This window comes from Caenorhabditis elegans, chromosome II (assembly GCF_000002985.6).
Source record: "Caenorhabditis elegans chromosome II".
Taxonomy (NCBI): Eukaryota; Metazoa; Nematoda; class Chromadorea; order Rhabditida; family Rhabditidae; genus Caenorhabditis; species Caenorhabditis elegans.
The window spans coordinates 6,113,697-6,132,554 of record NC_003280.10 but is presented as its reverse complement, the minus strand read 5'-3'; the positions used below and the strand labels follow the sequence as shown (position 1 = coordinate 6,132,554).

The following is an 18,858-nucleotide window of genomic DNA, read 5'->3' as shown; positions in this document are numbered from 1 at the left end:
TAAGAGAATTTCAATTTTAAAAAACTGAACTTTGTAATAATTCCAAATGAAGTTGCTGAATGTTATTGCCAAAGTTTTTCAAATAAGAAATTCCAAAATTCAATTTTGGTTCTGCTGTTGACACTTGCACAAAATTTCGAACATTCAATTAAGACGCGGATTTTTTTTGAAAATAATCAATGTCAAGAAGCTTTTGAATGTATCAAAAATGCCCAACTAGAAAAATACTTGTTAATCCTACTATATATTTTTACAGTTAGTTTATCTATAGAACAAAGTTTTGCTATTATCACATGTTTGTGCAACAACAATCATTCCAACTAAGAAAAACTAGAAGTTGAACCTAGAAAAAATCTATGGTAGATCATGATTGCGTTCAAATTTCACTGATAAAGAAGTGAGATAAATGCAATTAGCACCAGTTTTTATATGACAATTGTCTTTTTTTTCTCACCCTCAGCTTTCAGCTCCGCCACAAAAACGATTTGATCGGCGATGAAAATCAAATAAAAAAGACACATGTGAGATGATGACAAGCAGACAAAATCAGTAGATAAAAACAACCAGGAAACGGAGATACGACAAAAGTCCAGACACAATACAACAAGGAGGTCAATTTTTCAACGTATGACGTGTCAATAGATCATTCCTTTTTTGGCATAAAATGAAGAGAAGCTTGAAAAGCCTAAAGATTGAGGATTTGACACTGAAAACCAAAATGAAACATCTCAAAAGTGACCTAAAACCCGGAGTTCGCTGAGCACAAAACTAAGCGTTTTTGCAAATAATCTCAGCGGAACTACTCAAATTTCAAATTTCACGACTCTCACATTTTTCAAGATTTCTCAAACTCGAACTTTGCAAATCCTACGTAAAACTTGAAATCCTAGAAAGTGCCTATTCGAGCTCCGATAGGCTCGTCACTTTGAAACGATACTTTATTGCCAAAAAAATTTCTAAGAGAGTAGGAGAGAGAATATGCATTTTATTCTTGTGCCACCCGCCTCCGATTGAATCTAAAATTGGCTATAAAATGGTTGATGCCACGTCATGTGGGCTCAAAGACAAGAGGTTAGAAGGCTAATAGTGGGCAGACTCTGGCATCGGGAACGAAAAAATAGAAGAAGCTTATAGTCTTTTCACTTGCTACAAGTATCCGATTTCAACAATCATATCGCCTTTGGTTGTGGATCTACTTTGCTTTTAACACTTCAATTTTCAACCAAAGTATCGATATACTTGAAAATTATCACAGGGATATTGGAAAATTTTTTTAAGAGTTCAGAATTTCAAAATAATCTCAAAAACATGTCTACTTAACCTTGAACTCTACATAGACATGTAATGTGAAAAGAAGTGTCAAGGAAACAATATTGTTAGTTTCGAGATCCCGTATTTTTTTATAATCGATATTTTAGGTATTAAAAGGAACTGCATGTCTATTCTTTGATCGCTATTTTTGAGCCAAAGGGTGATGAAAAAATGCTCATACTTTTTGCATTGGTTCTCGCAAAACAACTGCCATGGTAATAAGGACTGTAAAACTATTTCTCGATTCACAATTTTGCGGGCGAGATTAATAGCGAAAATGCAACTCAATTGTGAAATTCATGAAGATAATAAGCATTTTATTTAGAGCTACACCGATTTGTGAGCAGTAATTCCAAACATCTGAAACAATTATCGGAAAAACAAAACCGGAAGATAACAAGATAATGGTTTCGATAGGCATATTAAAAAATGTAAATTGTCGCTCCAGACTTAATTGGTTCTCAGAAACTATTTCCACCTATCCTATCTAACTCTTACAGGATCAAGATCACACCGATGACCCATAGAGTTCAAAGAAATGAATAAACTTCCACAGGAATTATATTACGGAACTCGGCGAGCTCCAATCAAAGCACAAAGTTATTCGAATAAGAGCAAAAGAGCAAGACGCCGTGGCAGATAATCGGGAAAAAAATTCTCTCGGGAAACTTGCAGAATCTACCTAACAAGAGTGAAGAATCACATCACGCGTCTTCACATACTCCCATCCAAAAAAGTAGTAAATCTTGTCCTGTTTGGTGTATGAATGTGTGTGTATATCGATGATGGTCCAAAAGGAGAAGGAGACGCCGGGAACGCTTTTCTACAGCTTCCGTTTCTCTGTGTCTCTTAGAATCTCTCGTGGGTGTATTTAACACAACGATACTATAAACAAATGGGTCACATTTTTGGGGACAGCAATTTTGAAAATGTGGGGAGAGATGTTAGAAGTTGACGTGGTAAGAAGTTTATAATTTATGGTCAAGTAGGAGCCGCAATGATTCTATAATAAAGAGAATATTTTAATGTTTTTGGTCGAAGTCGGGTCAACTTTAACAGATCAGAACAACCAAAATTTCAAAACACAATCTTAGGCTATAACCACTGTAAGCGTAGACCCACACTCGGCATTTGGTTCCAGCTTCTTTCAGAAGTTTGGTCCAAAAAATATTAACTCAAGTAGCAGAAGGTTTTAAATTTTGCACAATTCAAGGAAGAATACAGAGAAAAAGAAAACAGAAAGGAAGACTTGAAGTCGTCGTAAAACTAAAAAACAAACAATTTCCAATTCATACAACTCATTTTTCAACTGCTCTGTGTGCTCTACTCTCCCTGAAGACAATGTTAAAGATCATTAGCTGATCACACACACGACTCTCAAATTTGGCTAATTTTGACTGAGGAGCAATTGCAAAAAAGACGCAAAACCAACTGAATTTTTGGAACATCTTGTCCTAGAAAGACTAGGACACAAAGAAAAGAAACATTTTTAAAATGAATGAAGAAGACGAATTGGGTGGATAAGCGGGGAAAGTGAGAAGCATCTTTCAATCAGAAAAGAAAAAAAACTGAATATTTTATGAATGTTGTGGGAAAACTAAGAAAATGCTTTTAAAACACACCCAACTCGATGACAAAGATGAAGATGAAGTCTTTGTGATTGACAATGATGAATGATTGTACACATTAGGTATGTTCAAAATATAACTGCACACGATTTAAGCTTTATACTTCGAGAAGACGTTGACATGCGGGCTACTGTAGGACACAGTATGAACAGAATTTGTATCATTTACTATATATAAAGCGCTTATTCTGTGTGTCCATAGTTTGTAGTCTATGTAGTCTTTGTAGTCTGTGAAGTTTTGGCTTCTGTGGGGATAGTGAGTTGGGGTTAGTGTAGGGATATAGTCGGGGTATTGTAGTGGTACAATAGTGGTACGGTAGGAATACTGTAGGTTTACGGTAGTTTCAGAAAAATTAGTTTTCAGCCCCAGAAGTCGGGGGCCGCGCCGGAGGTGCGGTCCACGGCTGGTAACTAATAAAGAATTAGCTCAGATTTTTGTGTGGATAATGATACCGTATCATAAATAATCGAGAGATTATTGAAAATCGTTTTTAAAAAGTCAAAGATATTTCAAAAAAAATATATTGTTTCAAAACATTTCTCCCTCCGTGAAATATTTATTGTCTGTTGGACAGAGCAATGACTGTTTTTCATAGACTATGATCTTTGATTGTTGAAAATGAGAAGCCGAAATATTCTCACGAGTCTCCGCTGTTCAGAGATTCTGAATTTTGAGAAATAATTGCTATTTTATTCGGAGATACCCACTAAATGTTCAAGGTTTTGTGTACTTTCTTGATTCAATTAAAAACAAAATGTGGCATGTTAGTAAAAATATAGTCAGGAAACATGAAATTTAGAAAATTAAATTCCAAAAGCAACAAAAACCCAAGATTGGAGCGGAACATCTTTTGGAAATTTTTGATCAGAAGGCACCAGTAGTACAAAGTTTATTATAAGAGTTCAGTATTAATTAAATGTATTTGGAACATCTGTGTGCACAATTTCACAAAAATCCAGTAAGAGCTTCACCCCTATCGCAACCTTCAGCATCTTTTAATAGAGTTATCGATGAAGTTTCATAAGCTACAGTAACCCAATGTGAAAAAAGTAATTAACTGAGAAATATAGACTGGAAACTAGAAAATAGGATATTCTGTTAAAAGTGAGAGTTGCAAAAATAAGTGAAAAAATGAGGAAACATACATCACTTATGCCAATAGAATAGTCTAGGTGAACAACTTGGTTTTTGAGCTGATTCATGCTCTCTCTCATTCAAATTCTCACAATTTAACAATACACGGATTTGAAAGAGAAGTGGCGGTGGTAGTGCACTCTCTGTCTTTGGGTAGACAGAAGTAGAGAGAAGATTGAGTCGAAAGTTTGGAGATCTCCGGTGTCGTCGACAACGATGGCCTACCAGAAAAGAAGAGAAGAGAGAAGATGTTATGTTTGTATGTGCGTGTGTATGTGAGGCTCACGAGGGGAGGATAAAACAATTGGGAGCGAAGTGAAGGAGAAGAAGAATGAGAAGATGTGGTTGCGGACGACGAGGTGTGTTGTCTCCCAAAATGAAGATGGCGACGATGGCGCCGAGCCAGAGTAAGAAAAGTTGGATGTGCTGGAGAAGAGGACTAAGAAAATTGCACAATTCTTTTTTGTATGTTAGAAAAAAGAAGAGGAGAAGAAAATTGGCACAGATAGGATATACTCGAAAAATTGAAGTCATCTTTTAGTCTGTGTATTTATTAGTTTCGAATTAAAACACTGGGAGCAATTGGAAAAACGGCGAAAAGACATAATAAGAGATCTTGACTAGAAAAAATGAGCTAAAAACTGTTATGACAATAAAATCTAAGGTCATGCAAGATGAAACATCCATCACATCATTGATATCCTAGAAAGGCGAAGCGATTGATGGGGAAATGCACGCTTCGGGCTCCTTTCCAGGTCGTACCATCACATTGAACGGGCTGGGGTGATTCCTAGAAAGCGAAGGCCTTCAGCAAGAACGTTCCGAACAGCAGAGAATAGCAGTAAACGAGGGACTGCAACCTGAAATAAAAATATGAAACTTTCATAATAACTATATACATACCTCATCTGGTTGATCTTTAACTCGTAATTGTTTCTGAACGCTTCCAGCTGCGGCTGCCACATGAATCAGTTGCACAGTTAATTGGCATGCTTCCAATTTCTCTGCACTCAACTCCACTGCCTTTTCCAAGTCGTTCAACAATCGAATCAATCTTTTTACATCATCATTCGTATCAAAATCATTGAATTTTGTGCATGCTTCAATTTGAGGAAATAGGTGTTGGTGCTTCTCTTCAATAGATGACAATCGGCTGTGCTTCATCTAGAAAAAAATAAATTTTAATACTGAAAGTGAAAATTGAAATACCTGAAGGGCCAGAGCATTGTTTTGGTTCAGAGCAAACGCATTTTGAAATGAAAATTCATATTCCGAATTTCGTGCTCGTTTTAATTCATTGAACACTACCGTTGAAAGTGATAAGACGTTCGCAATCTGTAAATCGGAATTTTTGGAAATTTTTTTAAATTTTAATCTTACATCTGATTCAACTGCTGGATCCATGCAAAATGTTTTCGAAGACTTCATAAACTGCAAAGCAAGTTCTCTTCCCTTTTCAATAATTTCTCCAACAGCTTCTGTTCTACCATTTCTCGTCGATAATCCTCTGACTCTGCCATATTGAATATGCTCAATTTTCGAAGCCAAATCAGATCTTCCAATCTTTTCCAGAATAACTTTCAGAGCTTTGAAATGTTGTCGTTGAGCACGATCCACAACATACAAGTATCGATCAGCTTGAAACATGGCATCTCGGTCCAGTATCGCAGCGATTTCTCGTGTTAGATACAAACTTGACATGTCACTTTTTCTTAAAACTGCATAGTTCACTCCGTCTGATTGTTTCTTCTCAGTGTCGATATCTCGTAATCTGAATATTGTTTTACCATCCAAATCTTCAGTGAAACCTTTATCAATTAATTCCTGAGCATATTGATGGGCTTTTCGGACTTGACTTGATTCACACAGCCACCTGAATATGAGTTTATTTTTATAAAATAATTCTACAATTTCTCACAATCAGACGCGAAATATTGTAAACTTTGTGTCAATGATACGGTATCCGGTTTCGATACGACACATTTTTGTTTAATCCGGAAAGGTGTGCGTCTTTAAAGAGTACTGCAACTTCGAATTTTCGTTGTTGTGGTTTTTTTGTCAATCATCTTATATTTAAATTTTCTTATATAAATTAATATTTTTTTTTCACAAAACCAATAATAATGATTGAAAACTGCACAGAATGCTGCAGCAACGAAGTTTGAAGCTACAGTACTCTTTTAAGGCGCATACTTTTTTGAATTTAACATAATTTTCGTGTCGAGACCGGGTTTCGCATTTTTTGCGTTTGGGTAACAAAAAAACTCACTTGTCAAATTTTACATCAAAAAGATTATAAAATTCGGAGAGGTGATTTTTCGAAATATCTTTTATTTGTTGCCATAACATCATATGTTCGTCATTCTTCCAATTTTCTTGTTCTCCAGTCACCGCTTTCTCCATTGCAACAAACGTTTCATAAACTTTCGCCCGGAATTCTTCATCGATTTTCATATTTTTATTAGCAACAACATAACAATCGGTTAATTGCTTGATCTTCTCCACGTCTGATAAGGAATTCCAGTATTGATCTGATGGTCGCATTTGAGGCCAAAATGCAGCAATCATGGCGAATTGAGTTCCCCAGTCACCGAGATAGTTCACAGATGTTACTTCATTTCCCATTACTCTGCTTACCTGAAAACCAAATTTAATTGAAGAATATTTCCAATTGTATTAACTAACTTTATCAACGTATCTTCCAATCAATGTAGATCGAAGATTTCCAACATGGAACTGTTTGGCAATATTTGGTGAGGAGAAATCGACGACTATCCTTTGGCTTTTTCCTACTAAATCTTGTCATTGTTTTTAAATTTAAATTTTGATACAAACCTGTTCTATATTTCTGCTCTACAATGCTTCTAAATGATCCGATCTGACGGAGTCGGTGCAGCGTCTGAACGCACACCTCACCACTCATCTGTAAAATACTTTATGAGCCATCAAACTTGGCAATTCACTTCTCGGTTTCCAAGGAGATATACGGGCGTAGCGCAATGACATTTCACATGAAAGCGAGAGGCGACTAGTAAGTAAGCCAATGAATATTAATCACATATTTATTTGGGAAAAATACAGTATTCAAACATTTCGCGAGAAGGGACCACTGGTGATATTAAGGGAACAGCAAGAAGAGACTCGTAGCACAGATTGGAAATTTGTAAGGTTTCGTGGAATAAAATGAGAGAATGAAAACAAAATAAAATAATTTAGGAGAAAAATTTTGTGGGTCGGGAAGGGGCTTGTGGCAACTTAAGAAAAATAAAGAGGAAAAAAAGGTAGCACATGCCGTTGTTTTGTTCAGTCAAAATGTGAAATCCACGTGTTCTCTGTTATACATACACAAGTAAAGAAAGATGAAGAAATGATAAACAAACAGAGGAAAAGGCTTTATGCCTCCATAAGGTGTTCTTGATCCTCTTGTTCGTATTCAATGAGTTCTGAGTCACCACCACAGATGCATAACCAGCAACGAGCACAGTTAGCGTGGGAGCTGAGATTTGGAAGAATGTTCCGGCGGAACCATGGGCCGATGAGTATGTCGTTGTAAATAAGAGTTCCAAGAATGAGCATGGCGAATCCAGAGAGCTGAAAATGGCAATTTTAAGGCTGAAAATAAAATGAAAAATTACCTGGATAGCAATGAATTTCTCGTGGAAAAGAGGAATTGATACAACCCAAATCACAAGTGTGCGAACTGAATCAAGAACCATTCTGGTGGTAGCGGATAATTCTTTTGTGACAGAGACTCCTGCGAAATTGAAGAAAGCAATTGAAACAACGGTTCCGGAGAGAGCAAGTGCGATTGTTGGTTCCTCTGTGATTTCTTTCCATGCGTAAAATACGTCTTCCAATCTTCCTTCTGGATTAGTAGAGAATGTCCTTGGCACGTGGATGTAGTAGAATGGAATCATCAAAATAGATAAGGTGACCATTCCGAACAATCCTTCCAATCCAACAGCAAACAAAGCCGGGACGTCGTATTTTGTGAGATATTTCTGTTCGTAGACCATTTGGATGGCAACAATAATCTGAGCCATCACGATGAGAAGGTTTCCAGTAATAATGGCATTCTTGTCGTCAAGTGGATCGTCGTCGTAGTAGATATCAGTAACGCCAACAATGACGAGTCCAAGCATGACGAAGAGCATTCCAAACCATTTGAATGGCTTGATTTGAGCATTGAGCATTCCGACGGAAAGAAGTCCGGTGAAAATGATTACAGCTCCACGGAGCATTTGAAAACTGGAAGCGGTAGTCAAGTTGAGTCCAATGTACATAATCGATGTTCCCAGAATATCGCAAAGAGCCGGAGGGAAGAAAAGGAAAGGATTGAATGGTGGCAACGTAGGTTTCTCTTCGGATGTTATTTCAGTGACGCTTCCGCTTTCGCCTGAAATATATTTTTTAAATAATAATTTAATTTTTTTTCATACCTTGAACATTCGCCCGATTCCATACGTATCGTTTGTATCCGAAAATAAGGAAGAACACGACGAGACACAAGAACTCTCCAAAGAACATGCATGTCGCCTGAAGGAACGGGTGATTGAATGGAACACCGTCCGCCTTGATGCTGTCTGCCCATTTAGCACAAATGGTATTCAGTGATCCAGTCACAACCATCATCACGGAGATGATGACCGCGAACGCCACCATCTTGTCTGAAACTATTTAAAATTTGAATCGAGACAATAGAAATATTAAACGGAGCGAACAGAACGTTAAATGTGAAAGTAGTTCGTGTAAATAAACAAGAAGTCAATCAGAGTGAGTCAGGATGAGGAAATGAATGAGAGGCGGAGAGTCGCGAGAAAAACAGAGTGGGTCACGATGGATGCTGGTGTTATGAAATGTTTTTTGGCCGGTGCATTTTTCAGATTTTCAGAATATAACGACGATACAATCATTGAATAAAAACGAAAGAGTGACTAATGGTTTTCGCGATGAATGATAGAGAAGGATGGTGGTTTCTAGAGATTCGAAAAAAATCAGAAAAAAAGATTTCGAGATGAGAAACGATTCTCAATGAGATATCCAGAATTAGACAACAAAACGGTATCCCGGGTGAATTTTTTGCAGTGATTCATTGCAGGTTAATAAAAATAATTTTTAATCGATCGTAAATTCTTGTAAAGAGATCCCAAAAAAACAGTACTATATAAATTAGCAGACATCTCGATAAATGAGGGTAGTACGCGACAAGTTATCAGCAATCATTTGTGATAAACGCCTGAATAAGGGTCATTGTCGGAGAAACGAGCGAGACGCAGCGATAAGAGTACTGGGATGCGCTTTCAATGAAAACTTTGAACAAGCAAATGACCAGCAAGTAAAGGTTTGATTTTTGTTTTGGTCACATTTCCATTTGCGGAGCTTGGAAAAATTATGAGAAAATTTTGAAAATACTCTCCGACGGAAAATGCGTTTTTAGCTATAAAATGTTATTCGGCTCTCCGATAGAAAGGTGGATGAAAACGGCGTTAATAAATCTAATATGTTCGACTCATAAAAAATATAAATCTATTTAAAAAATCTAACGAACGGTGAGAAAATAATCAATAACTAGAAAGAAAACTGGCATTCGGCGTTCGATCGAATAAAAAATGAAGAGAGGGAGAGCTATGCAAACGCGCTCCATCGAGAAATTTGGAACAATTCGCTTGTAATTGATAAAAAAGCAAGTCTAGATTTACTGAACACAAGAGATTATTTCAGATTTTTCAAGAAAATAATATCAATAGTAATTATTATTATTTTAGAAAAATTCTATTGTATTAAATTTGTCCACTATTCCGATAAATTCACGAAAATAAGTGAAAACCTGGGAAAACTTAAAACTGCTTTTATGCGCTGGATATCTAAATAGAGAAACTGAAAAGTTTGTGTAATATTTAGAAAAGTGTTTAGCTTATCGTATTCATCAGAATAGAAAAAAAAAGTTTCGGAGACAAGTCGGAGAAACTCTTATCGTGTAACACTTTTTCGAGAAGAATTAATGTTTGATAAGGGGAAATGACTATAGAGTTACAAGATGGAAAGGTTTCTGGTGAATTGAGTTACTTTCACAATGGTAAATATTTTGGGAAATTGATGTTTGAGCTTGATGGTTGGTATTTGTAAAGTAGGAATCATATAAAAATTCTGACAACTAAAAGTCCGGTGGAATTATTTCATGGAACGAGACGAGACGCAACGAGAAAAAGCAACAGATCATGGTGCATTCGACAAAATTGTATCAAAAGCTTTCAAACTCTCTTTTTTCATTAAAAAACACCTGAAAAGGTTTGAAACTTCTCTTTTTTCAGGCATTTGGCTACAAAATTTGATTTTTCCACGTTTCTTTCTCCCGAGCCTCAACTTCAGCTACCTTCAAAAGCTTCAGAAATCAACCAAAAAGCCATCACATTCCGTCTTTTTTTTGCAGCTTTTGTCCTCATTTTTTCAACCAAAAAAACTTGGTCTTATTATTGTGCTCTCTTTCCCTCCATAACTTGTTCCCTACACAAAAACCTTCTTGACGTCCCAATAAATTATCCCAATTTGTCAAGAGGTCGGTCTTTCGAGACCCATCCCTTGGGAGGGCACACCGCTCTTTCTATACAATCGAGTGTGAAAAATGAGCCTTTTTCTATTCCGGAGGCCACAATGTCCAGCGGATTTTTGTGTACGTGACACACATTTTTCCATCTCTTTTTTCCATTTTTTCGACGACAACCACCACATGACCAAACCAATAATACAAAATTCAATATAATCTTGTCGGTTGCCTCGTTTTTTGTGTGTTTATTCGTGTGATTCTTTTCTCTTTTCAAAACGAGTGGAGGTCGGTTCGTTTCTCATTTTTCAGTTTTTTTGTCCCCAGTGCCTATAAAAATGTTCCACGTTGTCATAGAAACTGAGGTTTATCAAAACGTCCCCTCTGTGGCTCCCAGCTGTGTGTCTCCTTATTTTGTGTTTTATGAGCAAGAACATAAAAATTTTATGGCTACAGACCTGGTAGTACCTTTCTCGAAAATACTTATTTGCTCAGTTTGGACTTTTAGTTTTTCGTAAATTGGATTGTTCTACTTTTCGAGGGAACACATGAGTTTATTAATAATATTGTTTTGATATACTACGTTATATTGGCAATGTGTAAACTGAATGGAACACTTTTCAAAAGAAAACCTGTTTTTCATTCTATACAGTTTTAAAAAAGTAAAAAAGTGCGTCGCCAAACTTTTGACCAAAGATTCAATTAGTTTAAACCTCCGTTGCAACTGTACAGTATTTTTTTCTATTTCCTATTTGATATATCATGTCACATTAAAAAAGCCTCCTAAAGTTTTTTTGAAAATAATAACTCATGTAAATAGTTAGGCTTCAAAGTTTGAGCCTATTATGAACTTTTTCAGAATCCTATTTCTAAAATAAAATGTGTCTACATTCCGCTACTAAACGATTTTTGTTTTAAAATAACCTCCTTTTCGGAAAATTAGCCAGTGCTCGTCAGTCATTTCCTGTCAAGCAGTCGACAATTTCCATTTTTGATATCCGCTCTCTTCCACTGTCCACATAATTATGATGAATCGACAAGGCCAGTTCAGTTAGCCTTTCCGTTTTTTTCCAAAATCCTACAAAATAGGAAATTGAAAAAAGAAGGTGGATATGAGGTGAGCAAGAATGTTTCAAAATTAAATGAACGAAAAAGGAGAGAGAAAAGAAAAGTAGAAGAAAATTGAATTTGTTTTGGAATAAGGACCCTTGTGGTTTCTTTCTTCATCATCCTTCCGCAGCAACTCCAGTTGTTACGGCGAAAAAGTGCGCAGGAGCCTCTTCCACTTTTCCTGCTTTTCCTTCTTTCTTCGACGTGCATTTCGTATCGTTTTACCGGTTGAAGATAGTGTGAGACATTGAGACGCAGACAAATGAAAGGACCATCTCGAATTGCACTCAAGAGACGCTCGAGAAACGGAAATCCGTGGAATTTAGTCAGAACCTAATTGGTTTCCTTTTGAACCCCTCTCTAAGTTGACTTTCGCTCCTTCATTGAGATGCATTTCAAGCGTTCGGTCTCGTTCCCCTTCAATTCTTCAAACACCATAATTATAAACAAAACTCAAACGTTGTCCCTCAACCAAACCACCCCCTTTCACATGAATTATACTTTTTTCATCTCACTGACCATTGAGTTATAAAAGTTATAATTTTTTAGATCTATTTTTCTAGATGTGTTTGCAGCCAACTTTTTTCCAGGTCTTTCCAAATATCCTACCAAATAGCAAAACTTGTTCTAAAAATGACAAGAGCTGAGGAAAATGCTACCTGATAATGTAAGGCTTCACATATCTGGCTTAAAAACCTCGGACCCGAAGTTCAAATATTCAAGTTTTAGCCTTTAGAATTATAATCAGTAATCTCGCATCTGTCATGCTAGAGTTTTTTAAATGTTCTAAAGTCGTGCGAGTTTTCACATTACATATTGGAACTTACAGTATTAAATTATCGTTTTTCTGATAGTGATCATTTCGAGATTATATAAATTTTTTAATAACTATTTTTAAATTGCTTCCCTCGAACCTATGTGGAACAGAAAATCCAAACCTATGTAGTTTGCAAGGTTTTCCTTCAAGCATTTTCCATGTTCTCACATCACTAATTTAGTACAACTAATCGTAGTAACATGACATTTGTAACTTTGCATCTTACTTTCTTTTTGCCTGCATAATGATATCCTCTCCTTTTTGGCCGTCTTCTCATTTCCTGTGCGTCTTCAAATCGTTTCAACGCATCTTTGGTTTCTTTCATTGAGTTATGTGGAGCCAGAAAGATGCTGTTAAACTAGATTAGAATCCGCCAAAAAAGAAAAACAAAAGAAAAATGAATTTTTCTTAGGGAGTAGAGTCTTCTTGCCAAATTTTTGTTATTTAGTTTCTGTTTTTCTACACTAATTTTGTCTCGTTTTTCAGTTCCAGTCGTAGTTGCTAACAGAAAATAAGGAGCAGTATATTGTAGTTAAAATACTTTTCAAAATTAAAATCCAGGATTACAAAATGACAAATAAATCGTTGTGCTTCAGATACTCACAATTAGACTTACCATATTTTTTTCTTACAGTCTTGCGCCCTTTCAAAAATGTGAAAAAACTAGAAAATTTTAAATATAAATTGTGATACATATAATGGTTTAATTTCAAATCAAACATAAAATACTCTCAGAATTTCCGATTTTTTCTAAATTGCAGGAACTAAATTTTTAGATGTACATAATATTTCAATGATCATACGATTTTTTGAAGCCCTCCATTTATTTTTGATTTTTGATCGAATCATTGACCTCCTAGAATCTTCCTGGTTCCTCAAGATTAGAGTTTTTAAAAATCTCATAATTTCTTTTGTATGGGTCATGTACCCTGAAGTCGAATAAAAATGTCCATACACTCTAGATGACCTAAATGTTTCTTCGAAACAATGTTCCTAGTATTAGATTATATAATTTTCCTATTTCCATCGTTTTCCTCATTTCTTTCTCTTCCTCCAATTTGATTCCACTTCCCTTCTTTTCTAATGTATTATGTATTCCTTCGCCCCTATCACGATCGTTTGTTCGGTCGCAACGTTCTTTTTTTCAGAAAGTAACACGCCCTGCTTGAATCCCTGAATATCTGTTCTCAATCAGTCTGTCAACCGGTTCACACCAAAAAAGATTCATATCTTGAATACGAACATATATATCTGAAAGAGAATGCCTCGACCTTTCATCAAGTTATTTTTCAGATTCTTCTTCATTTTCTTCTGCAGTTTCTTCCTCAATTCTTCTTCCATTCCCGTTCTTTTCTCCTCTCACTTCTCCAAATTAATCCGTACCTTGTATGCGTCTCTTCCATCTCCACACTCTCTTCTCACTTTAATGACTCGACGCAGCAGAGCACGTCCCAAAGACTCCGCCCACTTCAGCTCCTCCCCTACTTTCTCGCGCATTGCGAAGCACTACTAGCAGGGACGGGACTCCCGTTCTTCCCATGTGCATATACACAATTTTTATGACATGTTATTTTGATTTTTTCAAATTCTGAATATAAATATTATATCCCCCATCCCATTCAAATTATATCTTGAATTCATGTTAATCCCTGAAAATCCTTCTACTCTTTCTACGTCAAAATCGTGAATTTCAGCTAATTTACCTCATTCTTCCACATTCACTTCACCACTCACTTTTCCGTCTTTTCAGTTCAATGCAGAGAATTCAAAGTTGGTTCGACCAACTGACACTCGGACGTCAGTCACGTCGCATTTCACGTCGCCGTCGAAATCATTCTCGACAGCCCGACGAGCGTCGGAAGGCTTCGTCTCCTTCCGTTGTACCTATGTCTTCGAAACGAATTGCTCAACCAATGAGAGCTGCTTCTCATAGTGTTGTAAGGCATTCAAGAGATGAGCTTAAGCCTCTGCCAGGTATGTTGGTATTCTTTATATTTGCTTGAGGTTCTTGAACATGATGACCAACCCAGTATTTTGTAATATCGAAGATCTTTTGATTTGCCATTAATCTTGATCTTATGATAAGGTATATGTAGTGTGCTTAAACAAATAATCATCGCTAGATTGAAGAACATGAAATATTATTTTATGTTTTAACCAATTATTTGGACTATACCAAATGGACTATACCTAGAGCTATAAATATGTTAGACTCAATTTTGAATGTTTGAACTCAACTGCAACATTGAAACATCCTTCAATTAAGTTAAAAGTTCAAAGCACTCAACTATTTAGAGATGTTGTCAATCTTTATCTACAAACTGTTGAGATGATTTCATAAGTTGCTCAAAGAGCACGGTCAAACAGATAAGTTCAACTAAACAGTCACAAGATCCTCAGGTTTCTTGCTCATTTGAGAGTTCTTCTACTTTGCCATTAATTTTGATCACTTGATAAAACAAATTTTGTGTGCTCAAATCAAATGTCAACATTGCAAAAAAATACGTGAAAGAACACAAATCAACTTGTTTGCAGTGAGTATCGCGTTCCCACCGCCACCGACATCAATGCCACCTCCAATGATTACCTCAACTTCTTCTAGTACTTGTAACGGGTCGTTCCCGAGGAGAAATGTGAGTAAATGTATTCTGAAAGCTAGTGAAATGGGACAAAAGGACAAAAGGGAAAGAAATGCATTTATTTTTGAAACGAAAAAGTTTTGTCGCTAAAGCGCATAACTGGTTGAAAGATGGTTGAAAAGTTGTAAGAGTTGATGAATTATTTACATGATAGTGGTTGTTGCCTTTTACATGACTGAGCTTCTCGTTTTTGTTGCTCAAAGCAATCTATTCTCAATTGAAAGTTTTTGGGACCTCATGAAACAGAGAAAAATTTGCAGGGAGAATCTAATTGAATTAAAGAGAAACGAGAAAAAAAGACTTGCATTCTTGCAATTTCGATAGCTATAAACTGCTGACATTGGAACTTTTATATCCCAGTTTTAAATAAGCTATGAAAAAATATCCAAACATTTCCTTTTTCTAAATATGTATAATCCTTTTTCTTGGCTCATCTAATTCCATCACAGTGTCGCCGTCAGTCGACTCGACTCGTAACCCGATTATGTCTTCTGAAGACTAAAACGATAGTGAAAAGATGCGAAAGTGCGATATGCAAATGCTTTACTTACTTTCTTTTGTTGTCCTCCTCCCTTAAGGTTCTAGATTTTTATAATAAATCGTTTGAGAGCAAAAAAAGTGAAAAGGGCAAACAATAAACAGATGGCAGATGGCAACCTTTTTTCAGCGCATTCGCACCAATCCGTGGATCGGAGAGAACAAAATGTGGGAGAGCATGACGAGTAGCATGGGACGAACTACAGCATATGTGAGTGGGAAGCATTCTATGAAGAGCTCACAAAATGAATTTCAGGACTCAAGCAGTAAAAAGCGAGTTCCAGCACTTTGTGTGGCAAGCCCGGATACGAGTATGTGCAGTTCAGGATATGCTTCACATGATTCCAGGTAATCTTTTTTTCGAATATCTGGGAGGCGCCCCGGTTTTGAATAAAGGAACTTGAAGTTCTGAAGAATTTAGTGAAAACGTGTCACTTAACAGTCTTCTGAATATTATTTTTCTTAACTATCAGTTAAAGTTTTGGTAAATTGCCAAATTTTCCAATCCCTAGAATATTCAAATGCAATCATTACAACGTAGTTAAATATAAAAATAGTTTAAGAAAATTTTTTGGCGAACCTCCAAAATTATGCACTTGAGAGCAGCACCACTTTTTAACTGAGATATAAAAAATTTCAAAACATTTTTTTAAAGTTTTACTATGATATTTGTGCATTTTAGCGCTATCGGGGCTATAGAAAACGATACTCCGCATTTAAAATAATTTTTGATTAATATGAATCCAATTTCACTTGATCCGAACATTTATCTGGCAACCCAAGACGCCCGCGATGTAATCCTTGACATTAATTTTGCTGCACAAACATTCATTATGTAATTATCGCTGATGGGAAGGAGAGAAGGACAAGAGGTTAACGGGTGTTGACTTACCAGCTAGCTGGTGGTAATGTGATCGACAGATGACACCGAAATGAACACAAAATTAGCTTAGATGGTTGAAATGTGAAATGATAAGCTTTTTTGATATCAAATTTATTTATTTTATCTTTGAGTCAGATTTTTTTGATTGCGAAACTTTTTCAAATCTTTCCAAGCAATTCATCTTTATCTAAAATCTCAACGCATCAAAATCCTTATAAATCTCAAAAAGAGGGCCTCCAGGGAACACCAAAGAGTTCATAAACTCATGCGAACACCCGTCATCCGCAAGTGTTGGCTATCTGTCGGTTTCAATCTCAATTCATATTTATCTTGCTTTTCGTAATAAGTCCATGAATTGAATTGACACAAATACGAGCAAATTACATATAAGGGAATGTTTGGTAGTTGTGCAAAAGAAACGTTCATCATCAGAATGTCTATTGTGGCGCAACAATTCGAGTACCCCCTCCTTCCACTTCCCACTTCAAAACCTTCATTTTCCAGTCCCGACACTTCAATGGTTTGGACGAATAGTGGAGAATGGCAGAAGCATTATGACAATACAGCGAATATATATCACGAGCTTATGGTTAGTACTTTTAAAGCAAACACTGAGTGAAACAAAATATTTTTCAGAGTGCATCCTCTTATCATTCGCTTCGTCCAACACCTAGTCCTAAACATGAAAGGGCAGAATCTCCAATTTACGCAGAACCATGGACATCTGCTTGTGGTCCAATGGTGGTTAAAAATAGAACCTATCGCCCGGCATCTCCAGTCTACGCTCAACCATTTTCCGAGCACTATCATAAGGTCTCACCACGACGAAATTTCAAGGATATGTCGGATGATGAGCTGGCTCGAGATGAATTTCTTTATGAGTTAGATCAACAAATACATGAGTTGCAGGTAAACTTTTAGTTTTAGATAACGGGTTTTAGATATCAACTATAGGCTGGAAAAATGATAGGACACACATACCAAAATTTTCTAACTATCCGCATATTCACACATCATTTTTCCAGCCTTACCGTTGGTTTACTTCCAAATTAGTAGGAGCATTCTTAATAACCATGTACCTTTTTGAAGTTACTTATGAAAATTTAGTTAGATGTCTCAGACAATTTGTGATACATCCTCTGAAATTTAGATATTAATTTTAATCTTTCAGATGCGATCAGAAGAACTCCGTGAAATGGTGGATCGAGCTCGCACTCAACGCAAAGAATTCATCATTCCGAAAATGGAATGCACTTTTGAATTGGCTATTTAAATCTCAAAGCTCTTATAGAGCTCTAAAATACGGTACAAAACTAGTGTTTCCCTTTCTGTTTCCCTTTCTCCTTCCCTTTTCTAATAAATCCGTTGTTGTACAAAATTGTTCCGGTTCTCCCTATCTCCTTCCAATTTTGCCATAATCGTTTTGAATTCCATTAACGTGCATTTAGTATTCACCCAATTTATTTTTACTTTTTTATTTGTTCCATTGTGAAAATTTGAATTATTTGTATGAAATAAAATTGTACTGCTTTATACTTGTGGAAATATGAAAAATAAGGAAAAGAAGGTCAATAACACTCAAGGGACCCGAGAAGCCACAGATAGCAAAATCATGATTTATGAGGGTCCGAAAAGAGAAAAAGAAACCAGTGGACTCAAAACTTCCGTCTCTTTTGGCTCATCTGTGTCAACATAACTTGGTGAAGTATAGTCGCATCTTTGTAATCTTGTCAAAGAGCATTCCAAGTATAAGAAGGGAAGATGTCCTAATTGCAATCACATACTACTCACCAGCACCCCCGTCTGTCATCTAATCCGCTTTCTCTTCAAGTGCTCCATCCGTTCGCCTGATTGCGCCACTAATTCGTTGCGTAGACATTCGCGTTCGTTCTGTTACTACGAGAATATGGAGGAAGACGAAAGTAGTTGACGATTGGATTTAGTAGCAGATTAGATTAAGTTGCATTCTGAATGCATTCACGATTTCAACACATTCCATTTCATATATCTACGGGAATATTGAGGAAAAAGAATTCGGGTGTTTGGTTAATGTTTGCTATTCGATGATAACTGAAAATTTTCTAAAGCTCGAGCATAATTTGATTTGCTCATGAAATAAAGGTTTTTTTGTATGAAAGCTATGATTTGAAATTTTGGAGGTTCAACTTAACAATTAATTGAAAAAAAGATTTTAGTTTGCACTGATATAAATACACTAAGTCGCTGTTTTATTTCTAATGAAGTCAAAATACACACTC

At 36.2% G+C, this 18,858-nt stretch overlaps 3 protein-coding genes and 5 non-coding genes across 8 annotated transcripts; 2 read left to right on the top strand and 6 right to left on the bottom strand.

Annotated features, from left to right (window-relative positions):
• Nucleotides 1-978: 978 nt before the first annotated feature.
• On the bottom strand, nt 979-1,051 carry C29H12.14. Its single transcript, NR_051158.1, has one exon. It is a non-coding gene; the product is annotated as an Unclassified non-coding RNA C29H12.14 (non-coding RNA).
• Nucleotides 1,052-4,612: 3,561 nt separating this feature from the next.
• On the bottom strand, nt 4,613-6,996 carry rars-2 (putative arginine--tRNA ligase, mitochondrial; the record flags this gene model as incomplete). The annotated part of the gene is made up of 7 exons (NM_062826.6): nt 4,613-4,933; nt 4,977-5,237; nt 5,283-5,408; nt 5,454-5,946; nt 6,343-6,710; nt 6,759-6,865; nt 6,909-6,996. The coding sequence occupies 7 exons, from the start codon at nt 6,994-6,996 to the stop codon at nt 4,838-4,840; spliced, it is 1,539 nt and encodes a 512-aa protein (NP_495227.1). The 3' UTR covers nt 4,613-4,837.
• A 120-nt stretch (nt 6,997-7,116) lies between these two features.
• Nucleotides 7,117-8,746, bottom strand: C29H12.2 (Sugar phosphate transporter domain-containing protein). The gene is made up of 3 exons (NM_001393092.1): nt 8,513-8,746; nt 7,709-8,469; nt 7,117-7,664 (listed from the first exon to the last, which is right to left on the bottom strand). The coding sequence occupies exons 1-3, from the start codon at nt 8,733-8,735 to the stop codon at nt 7,467-7,469; spliced, it is 1,182 nt and encodes a 393-aa protein (NP_001379741.1). The 5' UTR covers nt 8,736-8,746; the 3' UTR covers nt 7,117-7,466.
• Nucleotides 8,747-10,889: 2,143 nt separating this feature from the next.
• C29H12.12 lies at nt 10,890-11,114 on the bottom strand. The gene has a single exon (NR_051157.1). It is a non-coding gene; the product is annotated as an Unclassified non-coding RNA C29H12.12 (non-coding RNA).
• A 761-nt stretch (nt 11,115-11,875) lies between these two features.
• Nucleotides 11,876-12,072, top strand: C29H12.13. The gene has a single exon (NR_051155.1). It is a non-coding gene; the product is annotated as an Unclassified non-coding RNA C29H12.13 (non-coding RNA).
• Nucleotides 11,925-12,072, bottom strand: C29H12.11. Its single transcript, NR_051156.1, has one exon. It is a non-coding gene; the product is annotated as an Unclassified non-coding RNA C29H12.11 (non-coding RNA).
• Nucleotides 12,073-13,953: 1,881 nt separating this feature from the next.
• On the bottom strand, nt 13,954-14,156 carry C29H12.10. Its single transcript, NR_051154.1, has one exon. It is a non-coding gene; the product is annotated as an Unclassified non-coding RNA C29H12.10 (non-coding RNA).
• Nucleotides 14,157-14,291: 135 nt separating this feature from the next.
• On the top strand, nt 14,292-18,129 carry C29H12.6 (uncharacterized protein). The gene is made up of 7 exons (NM_001393091.1): nt 14,292-14,515; nt 15,077-15,174; nt 15,848-15,928; nt 15,974-16,065; nt 17,105-17,189; nt 17,237-17,509; nt 17,772-18,129. The coding sequence occupies exons 1-7, from the start codon at nt 14,296-14,298 to the stop codon at nt 17,871-17,873; spliced, it is 951 nt and encodes a 316-aa protein (NP_001379743.1). The 5' UTR covers nt 14,292-14,295; the 3' UTR covers nt 17,874-18,129.
• Nucleotides 18,130-18,858: the final 729 nt, after the last annotated feature.